General features: G+C 42.7%; 2 protein-coding genes across 2 annotated transcripts in view; one reads left to right on the top strand and one right to left on the bottom strand.

Moving 5' to 3' along the window:
• The window catches only part of LOC120958656 (diencephalon/mesencephalon homeobox protein 1-like), a 93,162-nt gene that overhangs the window by 10,281 nt on the left and 65,885 nt on the right, over window positions 1–16,996 (bottom strand). The gene's annotated exons all lie outside the window — the stretch shown is intronic.
• On the top strand, window positions 13,901–15,560 carry LOC120958657 (regucalcin). The gene is made up of 5 exons (XM_040381608.2): window positions 13,901–14,045; window positions 14,146–14,253; window positions 14,512–14,937; window positions 15,003–15,141; window positions 15,278–15,560. Exons 1-5 carry the CDS (start codon window positions 13,991–13,993, stop codon window positions 15,480–15,482), a joined length of 933 nt encoding a protein of 310 aa, XP_040237542.2. The 5' UTR covers window positions 13,901–13,990; the 3' UTR covers window positions 15,483–15,560.

Genomic DNA, 16,996 nt, shown 5'->3' with positions numbered 1-16,996 from the left:
CAAACGTCAAACGGCTCTTTCGAAAGCGAAGCGAACGAGAGAGGGAGAGACAGTGAGCGAGAAAAGGCGAAGCGTTTGATATTCTTTTGAAATTCAAATTCAAATTAAATGAAACCACACGCGCCCTGTGGCGGGGACAGAGTCGGAAAGTGGTGGCGAGATGAAGTTTAATCTTCTGTGGAAATATTAGTGTTTGGTTTCGTGATTTTGCACGGTTAGAAATGAACCGTACGAATGATTGCGCGCACCGAGAAACCGAGAATGGCAAATGTACAATGTGCCTCTCTCTCTACGGACGATCCATCCATCCATCCATCCATCCGATCTTTACTGCTGCGTACCGTTTCAGCTGCTGCTCAAGCTTTTTTGATGTAATTTACGCTGTTTAATTTGCTAATTCTTATCTCAAATAGGGTTTGGTAGGTGAGCGCGTTTGCTACAAAAAACTTCAAAAAGAGGGAAGCAGGAGCGAGCACGAGAAGATCCTACGCTTTAGGGGTTAAAACAGGAAGCACTGAGCAGGAAAGACGTATTTTAATTACGTTTGAAGATTAAACATTGCCGCTTGCTGGGCGAGCATGGGTGTGTGTGTTGAATTGGCTTCTTCTTTTGGTATGTAAAATCACATTATTTAAGCCCTTTCTATCAACGCCAAACACTTGCTCAAAGTTTCTACAAGAAAAAGGCTCTTAATTATCAAACACAGAGTGAAAATTGAGTTAACATGTGTGGTGGGCAGGATGGAGCGATCCTTAATTAAATGGCATAACACACACACACACACATACATACGCACACAACCTGATACAGACTGTGTGACGCCTGGTGTCGTCGAGGTGCTAATTTCATCACCTGCTAAATACGATTTATTGAGAACTTGCTGGCTTGTGATGGCCGGCTGGTGTAATGTCCGGTCCGACCAGGTCCGAACCTGCCTTGAACCTTTGCTGACGGCATCTGTCTCCACTCTGCCGTTCGAATGTATCCGAAGAATCGAAGTGCCGGAAAGCCTTACAGCTCATCAATATTTCAGTAATCCTGGTCAGCTCTCGGTGATTTGGTTAATTGCATTTTAAATCCCCCTTTCCAACACAGCGTTGTGTGCGTTGTCCACAGTGTGTGTGTTCCGGGTTGTGGTTCTTTTCTGATAGAGGGAGAGAGAGAGAGAGAGAGAGAGAGAGAACCATTCCGGATCTTATCCCCACGTGCCCAAGAAAATGGACACTCTCCTAATGGGTTTGTGTAATCAAGAGGGATAAGTTGCCGTGTTGCCGCATGCACACCAACGGATGTAAGACGACGGTTGGGGAAAGAGATTGGGGAGAAGACTCGAGTGCTTGTTGGCGGCGTGTTGGATCCGATTTTCCGCATTCCCGGAATCTTGGGTTTGAGCCCGCAGGAGGAGGAACAAAGGAGGAATGGGAAATCAAATTAGCTAAAACATGTACTTTAGCATAAAGTGGGAAGAAGAGAGATAGCGAGAGAGAGAGAGACAGCAAGTTCGTACGTTCAGTCCTTTACACGCTTGACCGCCATCACCATCGTAATCCTCACCCTTTCTTGGAGCTGATGGAAAATCCTGAGATTTTCCCCCCCGAAAGCCCAAGCCCCAACACATTGCTGTGTTGAAGATCGGCTGCGACTGTGTGTGTATGTGTGTGTGTGGTGTATTCTGTGTACCATGTAAATAATCAAACGGAAAATCGGTACACCTTGACTTTCTTGGCGTTCCGTTTTCGCTTGCAGCAGGAAAATTATTAATTCAATAAAGCTACACAAAACACACACACATACATACTTACACTCGGCTATATAGACACATTTCAACTTGTGGCTCTTTCGTGGAAGTAGCGACGCAGAGAGGAGTGTGTGTTGAGTGTGGATCTGCACTGGTAAAGCACAGATTTTCATTAAGGAAAGAGCACAAGCAAAATGGTCGATTGATCGAAACACACCGGGCGGGGTTGTGGTGCTTCAGTGAAATCAGTGTTGCTCAACGGGCGCATTGATGTGTCTGTGTGTGTTCACGTGTGCGTGTGTGTTGTGTGTTTGCTAAGCACATCAAACGCATCTAATCCGTTAAATAATTAATCAAATAAAACGTAAACCTTTCGCACTTTCATTTTACTTGGGGCTCGGGTTTTGCCTTTCTCGAGGGGAAGCTATTTCGAGAATACGGCGTAACACACTCTCGGTGTGTTGTTTTAGGAAAATGGTGGGATTGTGATGGGATGATTTATAGTTTTTATTGGTTTTTTAGAGTTGAAAGTTTTGTTTTGATTGCGATTTTCTTCAAATTTTCAAACGACACCCACAGTAAATACACAAATGTTAGAGGTTTAGGCAACAACTAATAACTTGAATAGAGCTGGTAAGATGCAACTGATTTGTTATCACAAAAGTTGTGATTTAAGATATATTTGAAAATCAATAATCAAGCTCAAGCTCATTATATTAGAGAAAACATTAGAAAACATTATAAAATAAGCTTATTACAGTTTTTAACACATACGTATTACCTGATGTTTGACAGCCGCTTAATCTCTTTAAACAGAATTACAGTTTTAATCTCTTCAAACCACAATATGTAAATAAAATCTAAAATAATTTGACAAGATGTTTTAATACATTTTAGCTGTAGTGATGTATAAAGTACTTCAGAGAAGTAGAAAAACTTGATTACAACAGTATCTACACAAATTGAGACTAATGCAATATTCAATTCCCCATGAACTAAGATCTTTCGCCTGAAGTTATGCATTTCTCGGCACAAAAAGGGAATTCGATTCAGACAATCCGTTAGAGGGCGTTATATTGCTTGGTTTCATTTTTGGATGGCTTTTCATACGCCATGGAACATATGACAAATGTTATTTTTATTATGCCATACAAAATTCACCCAATTATCATTTGAGTTTAATCCTCACATCTGCATATCAACGTGTGACGTGCTTGACAACTGCTCCATCCCATCACCACTACCCCCCCAAACGCCGCTGGCACGCAAAAGACACATTCCGCACCGAGTCCCGAGTCAATCGAATTGAGCACTTATGCAAAACAAACGCAGATGATGAAAATAAATTAATTAACGCCAATTAATACCGCGGCCACTTGGCGGGCAGCATCACCATCAACCAACCGGCTCCTTACTAATTGATCTGTCAACCCACGAATCACTCAATTGCTTGCTTCTTGTGCTGCCACTGTCAGGCCCATGCCAGGCCCAAAAGGCTAGCTCGCGAATCGCTCATTCACACCCCCCCCCCCCCCGCTCCCCCTCGTCAACCCCCCGTTTGTTCGATTGTTCGATCTTGTCAGCCACAGTTCCGTGGCAAGGACTTAGGTGCACGTCATCGCAGCCTAAACGTTCGTTTAGGAGTGGACCATCACCCTCCCCAAACGGGTCCACCGGGCCGATAGGAACGCACGCACGCCCATCCCCAGACCGTATCGAGTCTAATTCGTATGATGAACAAATTTTATTAGTCATAATTAAGATTAATTAATGCATCCAAAAGCATATGCCAACGTCGCTGGGCGGTAGCATCGTGCCACTGGATGGCTATTGTGTTTCGGTATGGGTAGGATAGAGGGGGGCGTAAAAACGGGAACACTGACACACACAACTGACAACAGTGCCAATCAGCTCAAGTAGCACAAAACATCTCTCAAGCGCATCGCATTCGTACGCAAACCACTTTTGCTGCGTGACACTTGGCGGATCTTGAATTTTGAAGAGCGAATGAGTGAGTGGGTCCCTCCTTCCTTCTTCGCATCGTTTGCGATCGAATTGATTTGAATAAATGTGTATACAATTTAATTTACGAATCTCTTTAGAAGTGGGACGGGTTTTGGTGGTGGTTGGTGTGGAGTTTTCCTTATTGCTGGGTGACAAGTACAGTAAATGGTGGTCCTTTAACGAGCATTTGATCTAAATTGTGTTTAAGATCGGTTACAATAGACAACAAATGGGACATGCAGTTTATTTAAAAAGAACCATCACTGGGGCTGTCGACACGTGAACAATGGATGCTGGTGTTGCTGGAAGTAAGAGTTTTGCCCTTGAATTGAACTGTTTTATTCACAATTTTCACTCAGGGAGGAGGTAAATGAACGAGAGACTCTCCTCCATCGATCATGTGAAATCAATCAGAAGACATTAACGCTTCAATCGAACCAGCATGGAAGGGGGAAGACAGTGTCATGATTTATCTTAATCTGTTGCCAGACATTGTACATTAAATCACAATGCAGACTGACACGTTCGATGGATGTTGACCTTCAAGGAGGCATTTTTGTATGTATTTCTGTTTTTGAGTGCAAAGTGGATACACTACATACCTACTCACTGATTAAAATAATGATTTTAAGATTTTTGGCTCCTTTTACATAAGAATTTGTGATGGATTCGAAATGGTTGGTTAGCGTAAATTGAAACTGTCCATATTTATCGATCGTTATTTTAAACGTTTTTATGTATATTCTTAAGTTTAATTATTAGAGCCTGAGATCCCCTAAGGCTATTAGAAATTGGAACTGAACCTTTCGTGACTTTGAAACTACTACCTTGCGCTTCTCGTTTTAGGCACTGGTACTGGACAGGTCTTGTAGCTGATTAATAACAAATGTATTTCTGAACTGAAACTGATATCGTATCTATCCCTGTCCGGAAGGTGATGACACACCTATTAAATCTTGGAACTGATACTGTAACTATGCATGTGCTACAAAGGAAATAGATCTCTTTCTAGTTCAGGAATTGATACCGAACATCCTAGTCATTGATCTAACATCTACTATCTACACCATCCGATCCTAGAACTGATACTAAACACATTCCTGATTAGGAGCCTAATGTTGAACCTATTCAATTCCTGGATCTGATTTGGAAATCATTCAGTTCTAGAACTGATGGCTGAACTTGTATGGTCATAAACCATTCCAGATTCTGGGATTGAAACCAGACAAGGGAGCTTGTAGCAAATCCAAATGCCGGTTCAATCTCTGTCAACTGCTATACATCTTCTCCTTCTTCTTCTTCTTCTTCTTTTGGCTCAACATCCGTCGTCGTTCAAGTCCTGCCCGTACCCCTTGTGGGCTTTGGCTTTCAGTGACTTATGGATTACCCCACCATAGCAGGATAGTCAGTCCTACGTATGGCGGCACGGTCCTTGAACCCATGACGCCCAGATACTATAGATACCCTGATACCCTGTTATACATACCAGATACTATAGACTACCGATCTAAGGGGCCCCCAAGCGGACGGAGCCCGAGTCCGCCCACCGTTAGATCCACTAGGTATAGGACCTTTCTGGTTAAATAACTGATGCTGAACCTTTCCTCTGATCTGATTTAAGAACTGATGTCTGAACTTTTATGGCACGGAATCTACCCTAATCCTTGGCCTAATATTGAACCTATTCAGGTCCTACAAATTCAAGTTAATCCAGATACTTGTTACAAATGTACTGAGATTCGATCTGAACCCAAAATCAATCCAATATCAAGCCTATTTATAGTTCTAGTATAGAACCTTAACCTATCACCGCCTACGAAACTCCCTCAAACCTATCCTGGTTTAGGATCGGGAAGGAAGAGGCCAAATGGATACATACATTCTAAGCGAATCCAACGATTGAACTTTGCACAATACAAATCATTCTTACTATTAATTTTAAAATTATTTTAAAAAATGTTTCAAATTCCCTACCAACCTGGCAATTGAATCAGAATGAAAAGCAGACTTTAGCTGCTTTCAAGCAAGAAGCATGACAGAACAGACCGACACTGGTAGACTCTAATACCTTCCGGAGTTGGTCCGATGAAAAGCGGATGCCATTCTCATCATACTTTAAAAGACTTTCGGCCAAAAGAAGCCTGTATACGTATAATTTGAATAATTTATATGATTTAGCTCCTTTAGCCTCTTCCTCCCTGTTTCTAATGCCAACGCTACTCTAATGCTTCTTGGCGCTGCTCGTCCTATTACCAACTAAAGCATTTAAAAAGAAAACCACCGTTTTCCTCGCCAGTCGTACGCGGCAAGCTTCTACAATTCCAGTCGCCGAATTGCAATGTTTTCTCATTCGTTTCGGGCTAAGGATTACTGCTGCGTCTCGGGCGGTGGTATCACTGTTTTACACCATTGTGCTAAACACACATTCGCGTGCACGTTTACGGTTGCTAAAGTCAAAAGAAAAGAGCATAATTCGGTTCTCGCTTCCCTTGCTCCTTTGCTGCTGTTTGCGAAATGTTGCCGTTCTACTTCGTTTGAATATCGTTTTTAGCAAATTATGCTTGATGCAATATTTAAGCGAAAAAATTGTTCCATTTTTTTTTTTTGGGCTACCATTCCGGGCTCCCTCGCTCCGGTTTGGTGTGTTCGTTTTTATTTCATTTTAAACCTTCCTAATCTGCCCTCCCGCCGGGGTGCGTCCTTGCGTGTCATCTTCCTCCTCGCAAGCATCTTGCTCCTTGCTTGCCTGAGTCTTGAGGAGGTTTTGACACCGTTTTCTTTCTTTCTTCCCAGAAGGACAGCCGTCTCAGATAAGAGCAGAGGCAGAAGAAAGGAAGCAAAGAATTATACACTTTCTTTCCCGGTCTTTCCGCCTCTCGTGACTGCTGGGGCCAATTCTTTATTCCGGCAGCGGAAGCAACACAACGGCAGAAGAGAAAAGTAATCACAAAATGATAAAAATGTATTCATTCGGATTATAATTTTATTCTGCCCGCACTTTGGTACCTTTTTCCTGCACTTCTCGTGGCGCTCTCTCTCCTTTTCTCTTCCTTTTTGCAACATTTATGCCGAGACGCCAAAAAGGTTAGTATCGGGGCAGGGGCACACACTTTCATGCTGTTTCCCACTCAGCACGATTTGTTATTTTAGCCTTTCGTGCGCAATTCTGTTTTAGCCATTTATATTTATACACTCCCTCCCTCCCTCCCTCCCGTCCCGCACAACGATGGATATTTTTGCCGACTGTGCCACTTGCCATCAGGTTCAGCGCCTTTGCAGCGCCAAGACGGAAAGGCGCAAAACGATACCAGTGTATCCCTATTTATTTCCCCTGCGATACTCACTCGCTGGGAAGGAAAATCAAGAGTGCACAGTCAACTCCGCCCACTTCGTTTTGGGGTTGGTTTTTTCTTCCCGTTTTTCGTTCTCCATTTCCACGCGCTTTCCACGATGGCGTTGTAGCACTCCACCCGCCTTCCTTTTCCACCCTTTTGCCTACGCCTTTTGTCGCCTTAATGTTTATGTTTTCTTTCACATCCGGCAGGACGGAAAAGGGGACAGTATGAACGGTTTTGTGGGTGACAAAAGAGGCAGCCGGCGATTGGGTTGCTTTTTGCTGCAATGGTTTGCTTTTGCTGTGTGCGTATTTGGCTCGCCGTTTCTTTTGTTCCAATTTGTTTTTTTGATTCGATTGCTTCGTACACTTTGCCAAGCTCGGTGTGGATGTCACCGTGGGGGGATTTCGTGCAAGATGCAAAAAATATGATTTAATTTCTTATTCATGACCCGAATTTGAAGTTTCCCCGCATTTGTTTCTTGTTTTTTCGACACTGTTTGTACCGGGTTTACGTGTGTGTGTGTGTTAGGGGTGGGTTAGTAGCAAAAATGGGATGAAAATTTAATGGTTGATTCTGATTTCTTGATTGTATTAGATTTATCAAGGAAAGCTTGCGCCATATTTTATTCCTTCTACGATACTTCTCGATAAAAGTATGATGTATTTCAATACATAAATAATATGATGTATGTTTGCCATACTCTTCATATTTATTATTATTTTAAAAAACAATTGATAAAGAATGATATTTTTATCCAATAAGTTGTTTGATTGGCTGTATGCGGCAATAATCCTTTTCATTCTGTTAACCGCTTAACCTAACATATAGCGATATTTTTTATAAAAGTATGCAGGTTGGTATGTAATTTAGCTTTTCAGCTGCATAGTAAAAAAAGCCTTAAAACACAAATAGTAAAGTTTAAAAAACATTAAAAAGAAGCTCTACAATGCAAACATCCTGGAAGCGCCTGAAGTTATGCTATTGTATGGAATGAAAGTTATACTTTTTTTTCTTGGTTGTGCTCAATTTGCATTAATCAAATATTTTCTTTTGTTCAGCGCTTTGTTTGATTGATTGTATAACCTTTCGAATATATATTTGTTCTTCTGCTTTGTTTGTTTGTTTGAAATAGTTATTTTTTCCGCTTATGTTTTGATGAAATGTATATAAATATTAATGTTTTGCTTTTGCCTTTCATTGAAAGGTTTCAATTGAATTTGTAATAAGTTTTAAGTAGTCGATATTGAGCCTTGATTGCAGGGTTTGATTTACATGGTTTTCCAAGTCACTTTCGAATATGAACATAATTATTCACCGCATCCAAGATGTTTTTCAACAGCTATCAAATGGTGTATTTGCTTCAAAATGAAGTTTTAGTTTTAACACATGATTTTCAACACATAACAAAGAACTGTCAAACTCAATCCAGCTTGAGATGTGTTGAAAATCATGCTGATGAAATTAAAAATTATTTTGATGAAAATGAAACGTCAGATTGATGTGGATTAACATCTTACACGCGGTGAGTAACAATGTTTACATTCGAACGTGTCTTGGACAACCCTGTAAAATGAATGAATACAACAACAATACCTACAAGTTCTTTTAAACCATAATTGTAAAATTATTGCATACTTTTAGGCGCATAGTAAGGCCTTCCTACGGGAAACGTTCAATTTTCTTCTTTAATTTGTAAAAAAAGGATTTTCAGTTAAATTTCGTGAAATCTCTTACATAAAATATGATAAGTTTCGTACATTACTTGTTTTAAATATGGCACCACCAACACAGTTAAATCTTTTGAAATGTTTTTTTCTGTCATCTTTAAACAAAATTCCTCCAACGGTTGATGCCACATTCATGTTCGCAAAGAATTACCCATGAATATGCATTACTCAAACATAAAACCACACGGGAGCTCACAGCTTAAAACGCATCGGCGCTCTAAAACGTGATGAGATAAAAATAACACACACACACTACATTTCAACCACCACCACCACTGTCCTACTCCGAACGTTGGATTACCGAAGGTTTTATTGGCCAAAATCCACTTAGCCTCGTACTGTTTCTGACGTAGTCATAATTTCACCACCCATCATGCCACCCATCCATTGCTTTTTACCGCCCCTTGGGGGTGGTGGGGCCAAAGGCAAATTAACCTACTACCACCGACCACCCCCCGCCCACCGTGAGCCGTCACCCACCGGGGTGCAATAAAATGGGCTAAACTGAATTTTATTTCATTTCGGTAATCAAAAATGCATGATTGTATGGGCCGCACTTCTCGTGGTCGCTGCGCGTCTTTGCTTGATGGATTCCTGGCAAGTGGTGCCGAGTGCGGTGCGGCACGAAATAAAGAAAACCAAACCGCTCCCTGCTCCTCCATGCCACCCGTGGCAGTAGTAATGTTTCGCAATTTACTAATTCACGACACGAAAGTGATGTTTGTGACACCACCACCACCACCGCCACCGGAAGTGAAAGCATCCAAGCGTGTGTGTATGTGTGAGAAAAATACAGAACAGCCAAGAACATTCCCGGTGAGAATTGTAAACACACACACACACACACGTGTGTGTATGTGAGGGACTACTGACAAGCCCGCCAACAGGCAACGTTCAACACAACACGTGAAAGCGTGGCTTCCTTTGATACGCAGCTTAATGTCAGTCATCTCGTAACGGTTGTGTGCTAGGCGCCTGTGTGTATGCAGAGTCCCACACACACTGCATGACATGATAATTCCCTGGCAGCAGGAGGAAAAGAAAATGCTGCTGCTGCTGAGGGTGGGCAAAAATGCAAATTATACCTCATAAAATATGATGATGATAAAATTTTATTTCATCAAAACCGAGCGCGCTCCGCTGCACGCTGGCAAAAAATGGGCACCGCTCTGGGGAAGTGGGGATAAAAGGGAGCGAGAGAGAGAAGGAGTGGCGCAGAGGAACCTGGCGAAATAAAATAAAGAAAATGGCTTCGTTATTCATTTCCACTTTTTACACCAATCCACGGCATAATGCGGTAACAGTGGAATGCGGCAATGGAAAGGGAACGGAGGAAAACTCGCAAGAATGGTTGGAAATGTTGGTGGAGTCATGAAAAACTCCACCACCACTCGTCGCCTTTTTCTTTCTTCAATTTCGTCTGATTTTTTGCCAGTGCGCTCTCTGTCTCCCTCCTTTTCCCATTGGGAATGTGTTTTGTGGTTGGAAAACGTTAAAAATTTAAGCCACATCTTTTTGCCCATTTTACATCGTTCTTGTCTTGTCCTGTGCAACGTGGTGCGATAAAACAGCTTCCACTAAGAGCAGTGTGTGTGTGTGAGAGAGAGAGAGAGTGAGTGAGAGAGAGCAAATAAATAAAAGCACAAAAGCATGGCAAGCTTTAGTGAGCGTGCGTGAGAGCAGCAGTTTAATACAGTTTCCCGGAAAAAAGGGAAACCAGGCCTACTTAAACCAAACATTGAGGCCTTTTTTTGTTGCTGGTTTTGTTTTGCTTTGCTGGCGTGTGTACCGGCAGCATAAATTAGCATACCGATGAGGGCAATTATTGCATTTGAGGGGTAGCAAGTTAACTCCGGGCACGTATTCTGCGAAAGCAGGCACCGTCCCATTTTAATTACGCCCTCTTGTGCGTGTATGTGTGTGTGTTTGAAAATTTCATAATTTTCATCCAATGTCCTTTCACCACCCTTCAGCACATCAGCAGTGCCGCCGATAATTGAATCCGAACCACTTTCCGACTCAACCGGATTGACTGACCGGGGCAAACGTGATTTTCGGTGTAATGAAGGTCGCCTCCGCCCCCTCCACCCCCGGGGTTGATGGTTTATGCATAATAACGCAGATTACTTTTGCGCAACGCGGGGGCCTTACAAAAAAGGGAATCAATTATCGGAGCGAAACATCAAACGGGGTTATCCGTGATGTGATTTTAGGTGGTGTGGGTGGGTGTGTGAGTGTTTTTGTGCAGCGAGTTTGTACGGGTAAAAGTTTTATTTTTCGCTGCTTTCTGTCTGAGTGGAGGAGGAAGTAGGGGTGGGATGATGAGAATGTTTGAATAGTTGTGTAATGATTATACACACTGATTACGGCTAATGGATTATCGGGCGGTTGTTGCTGGGAAATTAAATTCACTTTTGGTACTTGGTTTTGCACCCAGGGATGCAGTGAGTTCGTTCAAAGAGGAAAACTTGGTGTGGGAATTGTCCAAATTATTTAAGAACAAATTTTAATAAATAAAATGTTAAAATTGAAAGTTTTCAAGATACAACTACTACTGGTGTTTGCTTAACTTTTGTTTTATATTTGAATTATATTTTCATTGGAAATAAAACCAATAAAAATATGCATTACATGGATTGTTATGGTTGTGTTTTGTTTGGTACCTTAGTGATATTTTGCTCTTATTCGACTATTCTCTTTCTAGTTCATCGCGCGATTCATTGTCCGCTTTCGATATACAGTGCAGTGCCGCTTATCCGGGATCACCGGGACCCGACCTCGCCCGGATATGCGAATAACACGGATAATGAGTGAAATAATATATTTAATCACAAATGCTTGATTTTTTTGTTGAAATTTATCTTATGTTTTGATAAAAAAATCCAGTTCTTATTACCTTTTTGTATTTCCAATGATAATATTTGAAATTTGCCATGAATTAGTGTGTTTTTGTAAAGCCAATGTGCTCTGATAACCGTTTTTTAAATATCCTCCTCAAAACGCAATGTCACCTTTGTATTAACCTGTCATTCTTCAATAGCACGGATAAACGGAGAGCCGGATAGAAGGTGCCCGTAAAAACGGCACTCTACTGTATTTTGGAATTTAATCATAATTTTTTTAATGTTTTTCATTATTTCAGAAGTAAATAATATGTATTATTTGAATCAAATGCTTCAAAAATGGTGGAAATACTCAATAAAATTGGTAACGTTTTAAAAATAGGTAAAAAACAGTCCATAAATCAAAACAGTAAGCAAAATTATAACAAATCGGAAGACATCGAAAATCTTTGAGAAAACCTTGTATGTTGTTATACATATGATATGATGAACATGAAAAAATGAGATATTTTCCAAATTATTTCAAGATCTAAGATCATCGAAATGATTTATGGAAATAATTTAATTATATTCAGTTGACGCGTATATCGCGTATAATATAAATTTTAGGAAAAAGACCCTTAGAAATAAAAAAACCTCATTGATGCATTCAATTGCTAACATTAATCCTCACACTCTTTCAATTGCTTTTGGTTTGATATAGATTGACTACACCATCTCTTTTACAATGTAAATATTTATAATCAGCTTAAAATTATGCACTAACGGAAAAATGAAAGTGTATGCACTTATTTATTAAATTATTTGCTATCTGTTTTAAGCGAATGATGTTTGACATGAATAAATAATAATTTTATACTGAAATAGAATCGTTTCAAAACTGTCTGAATGAAGAAATAATGAGTAGATGCGACCTTTCCTGGAATGATAGTTTGCTGCATAAGACAATGTGCATCAAATAAGTAAATTTATTTGTATGTAAAACATTTTGACAAGTATAATATAATTGTGAAAGGTGTGGTTTTGTTATCGCGCATGATCGTTACTAGGTTGCCCTAGTGGACGTTATAACCACAAATCTGTGTTATTCTTCGAACCATCGACTGCTTACTAGAAGCGTAACGGAATGCCCCCACGCGTGTGCTTTTAGTTTTTGCGGAGAGACATAAGAGCTGTCAGAATTGTAATTAATGCTGTTGCTAGAAACACATTATCACATTAGCTTACTTTCGGGTAGCTTTTGATAAGGTTTAAACTGTGTTGTTTATTCCAACTCCTCTTATTATTCAGTTTTGCAGTGTTCAAGATCAAGTACAATCTTACAATTGTTATTACCCTTAAACATGCTTTACTTTAACCAACAAGCGTAAATAGTGCAGTGGTTCAATTGCATTTTAAAATCTGACCTACTACCGCTCAATCAACAGAAAAGAAAAACTCATCCACATCACGTATACACGAACCTTGAACTTGAACCAACACACTGGCGCTTGCGCGGTTGCTGTCCAAAAAACCGGAAAACGAGCTCAACCTGCCGGCAATAAAATCAAATTAATTACCCTCCATATCACACCATTCGGCAATCACCGCCATTGAGAATAATTGCGCTCCGTCTTGATTAAGCGGGGTATGGCTGCAGCGACACAGATAGCGAATACCATACCATACCGACAATCGTGCAATAACTCATCCAATGTCGGCCGGTGCATCCTCTTATCGGTGCACGACCCTTTCGGGTGTCGTCGATACGGCTTGAATGAAATATTTGAAACTCGAGCAATGCATGGGAAGGCAAACGAAACAGAAGACAAAACTCTCCATCGGCTGACAGTGAAATCTTTATCACGCTGACAGAAGTGACGGTCCCGTATCACCAACGGTCGCACGATTCACATGGGCACGAACAAAAAAGAACGCATCCCGCTGGAGGTTCAAATTTCAAAAACCCGATCTCAGCACTATCTCGACATGGCACGGCGAGCGAAAGCCAACCACATCAAATCTTCCAACGAAACAACCAAAAATCGTTCGAATCCCCCTTATCGATAAGACACATCCTTTAATGAGTGTAAAGCGATCGTTTAGCGTGGGGACGGGACCCGACCGCGCGATAAGCCGGATGCTGCCGACGAGGAACCAGCTGCGTTACTGATAACGAACTGCCCGAACGGTCGCCAAGAACATCTTGGTGGTAACGCTTCAAAGCCGGTGAGAGGTAACGCCGGCCCGGTATAAAAGAATGCACTCGGTACCGGTTGGCGGTTCAGTCGATCGTAGCAAGCGGTTGAAAAGACATCATTACAACGTGCAAAGCCTCCTCCGGACAAGCAGAAGAAGAAGATGGCCTCGTACAAGGTTGAGCAGCTACCGTCACCACTGTCCGTGCTTGGAGAAGGTATGTGTGTGTGTGTGTTAGAATGTGAAAGTGTTTCAGGATATTCAGTGATGTGCGATGTAACATGTGAAATAATAATGATGTTCTTCATACTCGACAGGACCTCACTGGGATGTGGAACGTCAGAGCCTGTACTACAACGATATCTACGGAGGATCGATCCATCGTTACGATTATGCCGAGAACAAGACGTACAATGCCACCATCGGTAAGTGTTTATCATTCAAACTATTTAAGGAGTTGTTCTGATTTGAGTTTAGCTGAAGATTAGGTCCAATTCCTTGAGATTGTTGTGCCTAATTTCGCTTCCCAAGATTGCCCAAGACAGCATTATGTAACTCCTCCGCTTACCGGCTTAATCTCAATGTCATAAGGTCACTTGCCTACTTGGACCACGTTGTGCAATAACCTCCAATAATGGCTTGAGGATATTAACGAATTCTGATTTTTCCTGTTCCTCTTCCAGATGGCTTCCCGGTGATTTCGTTCATCATTCCGGTCAAGGGCAACGATCGGCACTTTATCATCGGCACCGACCGAAAGGTGACGCTCGTCGATTGGGACGGCCGCTCGGAGAAAGCGACCTTCGTGCGCACGGTCGGCGAGGTCGAACCGACGATGGAGGATAACCGTTTCAACGATGCGAAGGTTGACAGCAAGGGACGCTTTTATGGCGGTACCATGCGCCTCGAGGCCAAGGGTGACATCTTCGAGATGCGGCTCGGCACGTTCTACCGGTACAACGCGAAGCAGGGCAAGTTTGTGACGCTGAAGGAGAAGATCGGTGTGTCGAACGGGCTGTGCTGGAACGAGGCCGGCAACCTGTTCTACTACATCGATTCCTGCGATCTGGACGTGAAGGAGTACCAGGTGGACGCGAATGGAGACATCTGTAAGTGTGTGTGAGCTTGTTTACAATCTTTGTGTTTTAACAACAAATTTTTTTGTTGTTGGTAGCCGGCGAGCGTGTGGTAATTGACTTCCGCGTCAATGGCGAGCGGCCCCCGTTCGTGCCGGACGGTATGACGATCGATGCGAACGGTTCGCTGTACGTCGCCACCTTTGGCGGATCCACCGTGTACAAGGTGAACTCGAAGTAAGTTTTGCAATCGTAACGATTTTGGTCGCTGCGTCGTGGCCTTCGCAAGTTGTTTACAGTGGTTTGTTTTGCTCTCTCTCCTTCTCTTTGCGTCGCTTCACAACCACACCTGCGCGCGCGCGTACGGGGACAGAACGGGCAAGGTCGAGCTGGAGATTAAGCTGCCGTGCGAGCAGGTCACCTCGGCTGCATTCGGTGGCCCCAATCTGGACATTCTGTACGTGACGACGGCCGCGAAGGAGTTCAAATCGCCGCAGCCTGCACCGGCCGGTGCACTGTTCGCGGTAACAGGGCTGGGCGTCAAGGGTACGCCGATGTATCCGGTGGATCTTAGTTAAGCAACTAACTAACTAACGTAACTACTTGTAGAGTTGTTCTCATAATGTGCAATAAAATGCGTACACCGCTGCGTGTGTGTGTTAACATGAACCTTTTTAGTGCATTTAAACATGAGTAATTACAAATCAGCTCATGTTTAAGGGTTTTCAAACACACACACCGCTGAGGCATGAAATCAACCCAGATGGACAAAGGGTTGCGAAGAACACCCCGCAGGAGAAGGCGTAATAGATTGCTGCTAGAAACAAGTCAACAACGCGCGTGTGTTTTTAACCCCCGTCGGATTTGGGCGAGAAAAAAACACCACCGCTCGCGGGTTTATCCATGTGGAACTAGCCGCGCTCTGGTGGCGGCGGTTTGCGGTCGATTGCCGCCGGCGTCTTAACCGCGCAATATGAGCCGGTTAAACGCTTAATCATGTAAATAAATTGCATCCGTTACATGAGGCTTACCACAGTGCTGAGTACCGCGGGGTTGATGCAGGAAAGGCTTACCACCGTTGAAGCCCCTAGCCCGAGGGAAGGAAAACGAGAAAAAACTAGGGAACTTTTTTGACGGCGCGGTTTTGGTTGCCGCTTTCTTGCCCTTCTCCTCAGTATATCGATTATTTGAAAAGTGTGTTTAATGACTTCCGAACCTGCGGGCGGTTTCCTTTTTTTTTTGGTGCCGCTCGCGTGACACACTGTTACCAACGGTATCACTCACTCACACGCTGTGAGGGTTGGTTTTGTTTTGCTCCGGATGCACCGCCCTGGGTGGGATTTTCGGGTTTGTTATTTTAATGCTTCTTTTTTACCATGTAACCATTGGCATGTTATCACCCTAAATGGATAAAAAAGGAGGAATAGGAATTATTGCGAAAGTAGCACGCGCAACCATTATAAGGAAGGAATGGCAAGAGTGTTGTGTGTGTTAAATTCGCACAAGAATGATTAATGTTTATGTAGCAAACAAACAAAACAGAAACACTGAAGTGACAAGGAAAAGGTTCGGGAAGCGTAAGTCTTTCCCAGTATCGGGAAAGAACACACTCACACCAGTCCGGTAGTGTGATGCAGAATAAATGGAGCGTTCTAAATGGTACGCGCGCTCTCGAGCACTCCGGATATCCGGAGAAGTCATCCGGCGAGCGTCGCACCACTTGCATTGCGAAGTTCATTAGGTGAACCAGCACCCCGGCGTTGCGTCGTCGTGCCCCTCTGGCTGCAACTCCTCTTCACTTAAGGCGCATCATCCTCCAATTCGAGTGTCCTCTAAATGCTCTAAATGCTAATTTTGATTGCAAAAATCACCCTCGTAGGGGGAAAGAAACAAAAATCAGTTTGTCGGAGGCGATCACCGCCCCGTGATTGTTCGGATTGTTTACGACAAAGCCGTTTCCCACAAAACGGCTGGTCGGTTGTGTTTCGGGGAGGATGGAATTAAGAGGTATCACCGACACCGCAGCATACAAGTCACACACAGACAAAGCTAACTAGGGGGAAATGGTAAGAACTGCTGATGTCATTAGGAT

The sequence above is a fragment of the Anopheles coluzzii genome, chromosome 3 (genome assembly GCF_943734685.1).
Source record: "Anopheles coluzzii chromosome 3, AcolN3, whole genome shotgun sequence".
NCBI lineage: Eukaryota > Metazoa > Arthropoda > Insecta > Diptera > Culicidae > Anopheles > Anopheles coluzzii.
Note: the sequence above shows the minus strand (reverse complement) of the source record. Positions and strands in the feature narration are given on the sequence as shown.